This window comes from Lolium rigidum, chromosome 7 (assembly GCF_022539505.1).
Source record: "Lolium rigidum isolate FL_2022 chromosome 7, APGP_CSIRO_Lrig_0.1, whole genome shotgun sequence".
Lineage (NCBI taxonomy): Eukaryota > Viridiplantae > Streptophyta > Magnoliopsida > Poales > Poaceae > Lolium > Lolium rigidum.
The window spans coordinates 65,256,935-65,267,272 of NC_061514.1; the positions used below are offsets into that span (position 1 = coordinate 65,256,935).

The 10,338-nt window shown below is 43.7% G+C and overlaps 1 protein-coding gene across 1 annotated transcript; it reads right to left on the reverse strand.

Moving 5' to 3' along the window:
• Positions 1–5,970: 5,970 nt before the first annotated feature.
• Positions 5,971–6,939, reverse strand: LOC124671464 (protein RGF1 INDUCIBLE TRANSCRIPTION FACTOR 1-like). The gene is made up of 3 exons (XM_047207831.1): positions 6,751–6,939; positions 6,269–6,508; positions 5,971–6,192 (listed from the first exon to the last, which is right to left on the reverse strand). Exons 1-3 carry the CDS (start codon positions 6,937–6,939, stop codon positions 5,971–5,973), a joined length of 651 nt encoding a protein of 216 aa, XP_047063787.1.
• Between the last annotated feature and the right edge of the window lie 3,399 nt (positions 6,940–10,338).

The following is a 10,338-nucleotide window of genomic DNA, read 5'->3' on the forward strand; positions in this document are numbered from 1 at the left end:
ATGATAATCCATGTAAATACAAGCTAATTAGGACAAGGTGCGAGCACTATTGGTATTCGATGCATGAGGCTTGCAACTTGTAGGAAGTATTATGCATAACACATATGAATTATTACTACCGTTGACAAAATTGTTTCTATGTTTTCAAAATAAAAGCTCTAGCACAAAAATAGTAATAATGCTTCCCTCTGCGAAGGGCCATTCTTTTACTTTATGTTGAGTCAGTTTACCTACTTCTTTCTATCTTAGAAGCAAACACTTGTGTCAACTGTGTGCATTGATTCTTACATGTTTACTTATTGCACTTGTTATATTACTCTATGTTGACAAATATCCATGAGATATACATGTTACAAGTTGAAAGCAATTGCTGAAACTTAATCATCCTTTGTGTTGCTTCAATGCCTTCTACTTTGAATCTATTGCTTTATGAGTTAGCTCTTATGCAAGTCTTTTTGATACTTGTCTTGAAAGTACTATTCATGAAAAGTGTTGCTATATGATTCAGTTGTTTAATCATCATCTTTACCATTGCTTTGAATCACTTCATTCATCTCATATGCTTTACAACATTGTTGATCAAGAATGTGTTGGTAGCATGTCACTTCAGAAATTATTGTTGTTATCGTTTACCTACTCGCTCGAGTAGGACCTAAGCTTGGGGATGCTTGATACGTCTCCAACATATCTATAATTTCTTATGTTCCATGCTAGTTTTATGACAATACCTACATGTTTTGTTCACACTTTATGATGTTTTGATGCATTTTCCGGAACTAACCTATTAACAAGATGCCGAAGTGCCAGTTCCTGTTTTCTGCTGTTTTTGGTTACAGAAATCCTACAAAGGAAATATTCTCGGAATTGGATGAAATCAATGCCCAAGATCTTATTTTTCCACGAAGCTTCCAGAGAGCCACCAGAGGGGAGCCCTGGGGGCCCCACCCCACAGGGCGGCGCGGCCTGGCCCCTAGGCGCGCCCCCTATGGTGTGGGACCACCAGGTCCCCTCCGAGACTGCCCTTCTGCCTATAAAGTCTCTCCGCCTCGAAAACCCTAAAAGAATAAGCCACGGGACGTGAAAAGTTACGCAGCCGCCGCCATCACGAAGTCAAGTTCGGGGGACAGAAGTCTCTGTTCTGGCACGCCGCCGGGATGGGGAATTGCCCCCGGAATCCATCTCCATCGACATCACCGCCATCTTCATCGCAGTTGCTGTCTCCCATGATGAGGAGGGGGTAGTTCTCCCTCGACGCTGAGGGCTCTACCGGTAGCTATGTGGTTAATCTCTCTCTCATGTACCTCAATACAATGATCTCATGAGCTGCCTTACATGATTGCGATCCATATGATGAGCTTTGTATCACTATTAATCTATGTGCTACTCTAGTGATGTTATTAAAGTAGTCTATTCCTCCTCCATGATGTAATGTTGATAGTGTGTGCATCATGTAGTACTTGGCGTAGGTTATGATTATAATCTCTTGTAGATTATGGAGTTAACTATTACTATGATAGTATTGATGTGATCTATTCCCCCTTTCATAGCTATTGGTGACGGTGTGTATGCTATGTTAGTACTCGGTCTAAATTGCAACGGTCTATTACACTCTAGAGGTTACTTAAATATGAATTCCGAATGTTGTGGAGCTTGTTGAACTCCGGCTTGAGGGAGCTCTTGTAGCACTACACAATGAATGGTGTTTGTTATCCAACAAGAGAGTGTATGTAGCACAAGTGAGGAGAAGTTATTTATTTATTATGTGATCAATGTTGAGAGTGTCCACTAGTGAAAGTATGATCCCTAGGCCTTGTTTCCAAATACTACAAACATCGCTTATTTACTGTTTTACTGCATCTCTACTTCCTGCAATATTACCACCATCTATACCACATGTGTTTTACTATCTCTTCGCCGAACTAGTGCACCTATACATCTGACAAGTGTATTAGGTGTGTTGGGGACACAAGAGACTTCTTGTATCTTAATTGCAGGGTTGCTTGAGAGGACTATCTTTGACCTCTACCTCCCTGAGTTTGATAAACCTTGGGTGATTCACTTAAGGGAAACTTGCTGCTGTTCTACAAACCTCTCCTCTTGGAGGCCCAACACTGTCTACAAGAATAGAAGCACACATAGACATCACTCGACAACGAATTCGTCGCAGGTCACAATTGCGGCACCGCGTCTAAGTAACAATCATGATATCACCACATCAGTGCTCGGGGGCTCGGCTATTTCTTTATAATTTGGCGGCACCTACTTTTGTTATTTGGTGGTTTCTATTTCGGCTCGATTTCTTCGTTGCACTCGAAGACTTTATTGCGAGTCGACTCCGCCGTATCTAATAATCTAAGTGTTTCTTTTTAATTTACATAAAGTTGATTATCATTTACTTTTGCCGCACACGACACTCGGGGGCTGTGCGGCATAAATTCACTTTACATATCATTGAATCTGAGCATCTGACACCGCATGCGAAAAAGGGAGTCAAGGAAAAGATAGAAAAAGTTCGTTTATTTGTGCAGGAGAAAGCAAATTTAAAAGTATGCAAGTTCTTGAGCCTATGTCCGGATGCGCGCACCCGACCATAGCCTCGGGGGCTACTCCCATCGGGAGCGCTGGCCGCGCACCCGAAGAAATTATCCTCAAGGAGAACCCGACGAAATCTTATTCAGGGAGGAACCCGACAAAATCAAGAGAGAACCCGACGAATCTTCTTCAGGGAGGAACCCGACGAAATCTTGAGAGAACCCGACGAAATTTTCTTCAAGACAGAACTCGATGAAATCTTATTCAAGGAGGACCCGAAAAATTATCTTCAAGGAGGTCCCGAAAAATTATCTTCAAGGAGGTCTCGAAAAATTATCTTCAAGGAGGTCCCGAACAATTATCTTCAAGGAGGTCTCGAAGAATTATCTTCAAGGAGGTCCGGAAGAATTATCTTCAAGAAGGTCCCAAAAAATTATCTTCAAGGAGGTCCCGAAAAATTATCTTCAAGGAGGTCCCGAAAAATTATCTTCAAGGAGGTCTCGAAGAATTATCTTCAAAGAGGATCCGAAGAATTGTCCTCAGGGAGGACCCGAAGAATTGTCCTCAAAGAGGACCCGAAGAAATTTTCCTGAAGGAGGAACTCGACGAAATTTTCATCAAGGAGGAACCCCAAAAAAAAGGTGAACAAAGCTTTGGGTTCATTGACTCGTCATATTGTTCCGAGCAAGAGCATCGGTGATGTACCCGACAATATAGAATAACCAATATATTCAGCTGTCTCATCAAGCCCGAGAGAAAAATAGAAGAACCCGCAAAATGGGTCATTGCATCAGCCGAACAAGGCACTTGACAAAATATTCTCAGAGCGCCAAAGTCACGAATAATCTCTGAATGCCGCAAAACTCTGCGAAGGTAAGACCCCGGGATCCGTCCTGTGTGGCGTGGCATCGCCAAAGACTGCGCTCTGCTACTTCTTTCCACATCAACAGATGTGAAGAAATATCCCGGCGGACGCGCTGTGGACCCGATAACATTACTGGAATTCGGATCATGGTAAGTCCTTAAGCGGCACGTGACGAATTACGCCAGGTCCCGAGATCATGTCCGGGGACGTGATCTTGAAGTAGGTTCTTGCGGGATTGCCACAAGAGCGGTTAACCGGTACCTCGATCCGTCGGATGAACCACCCCCATTTACCATTATCCCTGAACAACATAAATAGCAACGGCACTGAGTCGATAAAAAGAGGGGTTGCGCCCGGAAATATGGTTAAGTTCGTTATTGAGTAGTACAACTTGAGTCTATTCCCAGGTGCAAGCACCTGCCCATAGGCTCGGGGGCTACTCTTATCAAGAGCATTGTTCACCCTCTCAATAAGATACAAGAAAGAGGAAAAATTGTGGAGTCGATTAAAAGAAAGTTGAGCCTACACCCAAGTGCAAACACTTGGTTGTAGCCTCTGGGGCTACTCCCATCGGGAGTGCTGGTCGCGCACCCGATAGAAAAATAACTTCGACAGCATCTACGACAATCAAGCTTTGTAGACTCAACTCGATTCTACGATTCGAGTGGAGCCTACTCCCATCGGGAGCCCATGGATTTCATCAAGTCCTCCAGAAATATAGTTAAGTTCTTCATCGAGTAGTACAACTTGAGTCTATGCTCAAGCGCAAGCACTTGCCCATAGACTCGGGGGCTACTCCCATCGGGAGCGCTGCCGCGCACCCGATAGAAAATAATTTCGAAACATCATCTACGTTACAGATGATCTTCGACATGGACCTCGCCTTGTATTTCTTCGACTTCGGGGATGGTTATGCTTGGAGTCTCTACGCAAGTCTTCGACTTCCCTAGACACTCGGGGGCTACTGACATGGGTATACCCTTCGGGTACCCATTATTAGTATACCTGGCTCGGCCCAATATGGAGAAGACCCAATATGGAGAAGGCCCAACAAGGCAACCCGAAGAAGTAGTCGACTAGGACTCTTGTAAAACCCTAGGCTGGTTGCATATATAAAGCCAGCCAGGGCACCCGAAATACATGAGAAGAGATAGGCCAACAGATAGATAGAAGATAGACAACATAGCTCCGCCTACGGGTGCCCTGTAAACACATCTATGATCATATACTGGATTGCTAGCAGCACGTAGGGATCCTCCACCAAGGGGACCCGAAACTGGGTACGTTGTGTGCCTAATCTCGCCCCCGGAATCTCCATCGTCGCTCTCTCCCGAAACCCTAGTCTACAATACGTAGGCATTGGCGAGGTGTTCCCTCGTCACTCATCAACTCCCATGAGAGACCTGGTGCTGGCAACGATGATTCTACAGAGGGTAGTCCACGCTATGAAGAGGACAACAACACTATTGTGAGGGCAACCATAATGGTTGAAGTCCTGGGAACGAGTAGGCGACGATAATGACGTTGAAGAGGGCAGTCGGTGCCGCTGGAAATGGCAACCCATGTTGTTGTGAGGATATACAATGTTGATGTGTGCGGTTGCCAGCGGCACTATGAGGAGCAACATCATTGTTATGAGGTGAAGTCGGTTGATGCAAGAGGTGGGGCTGCAATCTTGCTAGTGGTGGGCCATGGTGCTGCTACCGATGGGCGGCGCTACCGCTAGTGGTGGTCGGCAATGTTGCAAGTGGTGGGACACACTGTTGCCCATTGTGGGCGGTGGTGTTGCCTGCCGGAGTCGAGATGTTGCCAACAACGGTGTTGCCATCTGGAGTTGGAATGTTGCATGCGGTCGCCAGCAGTGCTACCAGTTGTGCTTGGCGATGGTGCAAGCCTACAAGGTCTCTCGTCGAGGCTCTGAGTAACACAACGAAGGGGCGACTGTACGTGATCCATCACACATGGGGGGTATTTTTCGGTGGTCAGGAGAAGTGCAAGTCAAGCTCTGTATGGTATGTTTCCATTCCATTGATCCAACAACACGCATGCTTCCCTCGCTCATCTCATCTGAGGCATAACACTTATATCTTTTTGTACAACATAACTTCGGAAATATGTTCACCGACCATGCCATACATGGATGTTTTTTCAGCACTAACACAGTGCTAGGATTGTAGTACTAAGATTTTCAATACTCCTAGGAGTATAAGGATATACACATTAAATTCAGTACAAAAAATACTACCCAACCAATAATATACACTACTAATTCAGATGCATGGAGTAGCAAAAATATATGCTAGTACTAATTAAGACGGATGGAAACAAGCACCCAGCAAAAATATATGCTACTAATTATACAATATTTTACGTTACTACCAATTATACGCTATTGTATGCTACTAATTATACGCTATTGTATGCTACTAATTAAGACACATGGAAACAAATACCCAGCAAATAGTGGGGTGTATTTATTAATTTATTGGCACCATATATAGGATGTACAATGAAAGTCATTATTCTCGCATAATTTGCTTCGGTGCATGGTAATTTTTCGCATAAGCTTTCTCTCAAAAAAATGGTGCACGCCGAGGAATCCCCTTTCGCCTATGACGAGTAGTCTTTGTTGGTGGTGATTTTTCATAATATTCGGCATCACTATAACTCTCTCTGTTGTTTTCGGTGTTTGCAGTTGATCCAGTACTTAAGTCCATATCATCATCATTGCTGGCACAGTCAGTTTTGTTTCTCATCACAACAGTTGTCTCCATATCCTCCTTAATTCCTTTTAGCTGCAGAATAATAACAAGTCAACCCATGAAAAATGTTATAAAGAATTACCAATATGTCAATAATTTAGTAACTTACGTTGCAACCAAGAGAGCAGAAGCGGAATGCATCAAGAAGAGCACGATTGCAACTCTCGCAACTATATGATGAAGACGACGCCTTGACCATGGAAACACCACAAACACGTTGTTGTTGTGGGCGCTCATTAAGAAAAACAACTGTTGCACTATTGATCACATAGGTTTGCACATCACTGATATCAAGGATGTCATGTAACTCAGCAACTCTGACCACATCATGGTACGATGATCGACGTACCTAACAAAATTCTTAAGTCAATTCAGGTTGAGATAATTACATAGATATGGATCAGTTCCACATCTAATGAGCGATAATATTGTGAATAGTGAAATTTGACAATATTTTTATATGGGGTGAGAAGAGTTAACAAACAACATATTTATATATCAAAAAGGATCAATTCGTATATATAATACAAAATTATTGCAAATACTCTCTTGTACCTCCCTATTACGAAATCACAATGTTATATATTTTACCTGGATGACACGGTGAGTAGAATGATGACGCTGACGGCAATAGTAGCAAAAGGCAACTTTTGGCGCCTCGCAATCTATGCAAAATAGGTTACACTCATTGCGAGCAGAGGATAGGTGGCTCATGCATATTGTAAAGAATTGTGTTGTGAGCAGTAGCTCTAGCCAAGAAGGCACCAATTCCCTTTTCATCATATAAGAAATAATTCTTTGTGGTTCGACTACAATGTATTGTGCCTTGTAAGGCAGGGTTGTGGCACATTTATAGGAAGATCTAGGCGGTATTTCTATTTTTTAAAACCACTGGCGCACATGGTTTGAGGTAGAAATTGTGGGGCTAAAAATTACATGCATGCCAGAATGGTGGTCCCGTATTTGTTTGTAATTTTATGAAAGCCCGTGGTAGGTGCAACCAACCATTTGGCGGTTTTCGACCTCAATGGATGGTTCTCGATTTTTCATAGTACATAATTAATTTGGTTAATACAGTAAATTTTCTCCATAGGAAATCTATAATTCACGATCTACACATGACAAATATAATGTTTATATTTTTATTTACTATTTTTACTAAATATTTGCTCCAACCTCCTATTAAAATGCAATTTAATTCCTGGACATAGATAACTCTTTTGTTTATTGTTGTAGGAAGCTTCAAAGGGGCCCACTAGGAGCCCACACGACATGGGGCACATCCGTTGACCCAACCGCACCTAGTGACATGTTGGCCCACATAAGTTCGTCCTCGTAGCCCTTTTCCATGGAGGAAGATCTTACCCTAACTATTGATATATATCCCTTCGGGATTTTTCGGTGACCCGCACAATGTGCTACAAAGATAGAACAAAACATATAAGACAAACCTGACTATCAACAGAGGAGATTGTAGGTGGAATAGCAACCGGAGGCACCTCCACCATCGTAGAGGCATCTTTCCTGCTACCATCAACTCCTTGTTGATCAACATGATGGATTGAAAAAGTTCACTCGCTAAGATAAATAACATGAAGATACAATACATAAACAAAATAAACTACAATGCTCAAAGGCATTTCACCTAGGACTCGGGCATGAGTAATTACCACGTTGTTGCAAGGGTGGTGTAGACAAAAACTAGGCATTTTAGGGGTGTCAAACAAGGGAGTCGATGAAGTGACCCCGGTGCGGTAGATGTGGGCGCTGGTGGAGTAGACCCAGTGCATTGCACACGAACATCGGTGAAGAAAATCTAGTGCACCGAGGTAGTTGGTGAAATAGATCAGGTGTTGTGTATGTGGGCGTCAGTGAAGTAGATCCGGTTCCACGACTGAGAGTGGAGGTGGAGTGGATCTGCTACGTGAAAAGGACCGGCGGTGAAGCAACTACGGTGTGGAAACGGAGGTCGATAGTGAAGCCGATATAGTACGACATAGGGGATAGGGTTTTGGTGTGTTGGTAGATTTTGTGGCGAAAACGGTAAATGGGGGATATATGTGGGAGAACATATATAAGTTAACATAACAACCCTCTATTATTACAATGGTCGTTGGATCGTTGTTTCTGGCCCAAGGACGGAATTTTGTATTGCCTTCAAGAAATATTTTCTAGCTCCATTGCAGGGAAAACAACCAACACCTTGCAATCATACAAGCTTGGAGAGGTGTTAATCATATTTTTCATTATCCTTCAGGTTTAAAATAGCTTTGTTTCTTGTTTTGTTTTATTTACTTTACTTTCTTTTTTTGCATTTTATTGCATGTTATACCTGATAAGGGATTAACTTATCAATGCCTACGGGTTGTAGACTAGGGTTTAGTCGGAAGTAGAGGGCAAGTAGATCTCGAAGGTTTCAGCCGGAAAAGTACTCGACTGCTATGAAAACTAGGGTTGCGTGGAAACAATGAATCGATCCTTTCTTTGTCCCTCGACTCCCCCTTATATAGGAGGCGGAGCCGAAGGTTCCGTGATACACAAGTTTACAGAGTCCGGGAGGGTTTCTGACCCGTCCCGCAATAGTTACAAGTCAATCTTCCTAATACAATTCTATCTTTCCAAACTATCTCCCGATTGGGTCTCTGGGCCTTGTAAAACTTCGGGTCGTGGGCTTTCAGTAAACCCTGGTTATCTTCTTTGGCAGGCCCATTGGGGATGCCTATGTTAGTAGCCCCCGAGATTTTGCTTGAATCGTAGAATCGGGGAAAATCTCCATTTCTACAATCTGCACATGATTTCTCCAACTCGACAAATAATATTTATAAAGGTATTATATATTGTAGGGATTTCTATTTTCGTGCCCTCGGGTCCTTAGTTGTGCTCAGTTTTCCCCAGCTCCTTAGTTTTTCCTCAGTTTTACCCAAACGTTTGTCTGAAACCATCACACGTGATGTAACGGCCGGTTGCCCGACGGTTGACCGTTATCTTCCGACTAGTGGGGCCACGTAGAGCCTGCAAAGACACGTCAGACCATCCATCTTTGTTTGACCGTAAGCATCGCTGTATCCCTGACCAAAACGCGAACGAGTGGGGCTTCGGTATATCAAATGACAAGTGGGGCCATGATGTTGATACAAGGGGCAATACACGGGTAGGATTAGATTTTTAAACGGAGCTCTACGAGCGATGGCACGGAGGAGGTGGCATGCGGGGTGCCGAGATGAGATCGACATCCACAAAGAACTGCATGAGGCGAGACCAGACGCATTAGATAGATATGAACTAGACGCGTTTAACCACGCAAAGAAGAGAAGAAATGGTCGACGACATCGACGACCACCTCAAAACTTTGACTGACCGTGTCGGACACGAACGCGAGCAATGTAGAGAAAACTAGTGTCTCTCCTTTACGGCGTGTATAGGTGGGTGCTAGGAGAGTGTGGTGGCGAAGGGAAAGACCTCGTGGCGGTGCCGTGGCGTCCGGCGATAGCGGGTCGGGCGTGGCGCGTGCCCACGGCGGCGTGCATGCATGTTCGGCATTGGCATCGGCATGTACGTTCGGCATTGGCCTCGGCGGTATCTCCGGTGTGTCGGTGATCGAATGAGGGGACGGGATTGAGGGTGCATCCCGACGTTGACCCTAGCGGTGGCGGCGAGCATAGCCGTTCCGACCATGCCGATATCGGCATCGGCATCGTTTGGAGGGCTGTGGTGCTCGAATCAAGTTGGGATTTGTTTCTCGTAGGCCAAAATGAATTTTAAACAAGTTTCATGTTGAAGGTTAGGTAACGAAAGTTTGTAACTATCCCAAAATTATACTAGCGCCATGGTGAGGTTCTTTTTGATAGAGCTATACGGTTGGGCAAACTTTTTTGACACTTTTTAGATAGGGTTCCTTGTTGTTACACGTATGGCATCATGTATGGAAAATTTGTGGTCATTTGGAGATGTTCGAAAAAATCACTTTGCTTAAGCGCATGCCGTTTCGTCTCGCTGAAACCAGCTTTTCTAACAAGGTGATTTTTTCTACCTTCTCTAAATAACCTCAAATTTCATACGACTGATCTTCTATACATAGATAGATAGATTGTTTCGTTTTTACATTTTTCGAACTTTTTATTTCCCTTTATAATACCCAATTGATTTTCGGGTCAAAACCTCGAAAAACAACATCATGTA

Excerpts from the sequence above, each read along its gene's own strand:
- LOC124671464 (XM_047207831.1), bottom strand. The coding sequence starts at position 6,939 with ATGAAAAGGGAATTGGTGCCTTCTTGGCTAGAGCTACTGCTCACAACA. Across the intron at positions 6,509-6,750 it reads CTACTCACCGTGTCATCCAG|GTACGTCGATCATCGTACCA; the intron begins GTAAAATATATA and ends GAATTTTGTTAG. Across the intron at positions 6,193-6,268 it reads TCTGCTCTCTTGGTTGCAAC|CTAAAAGGAATTAAGGAGGA; the intron begins GTAAGTTACTAA and ends ATTATTCTGCAG.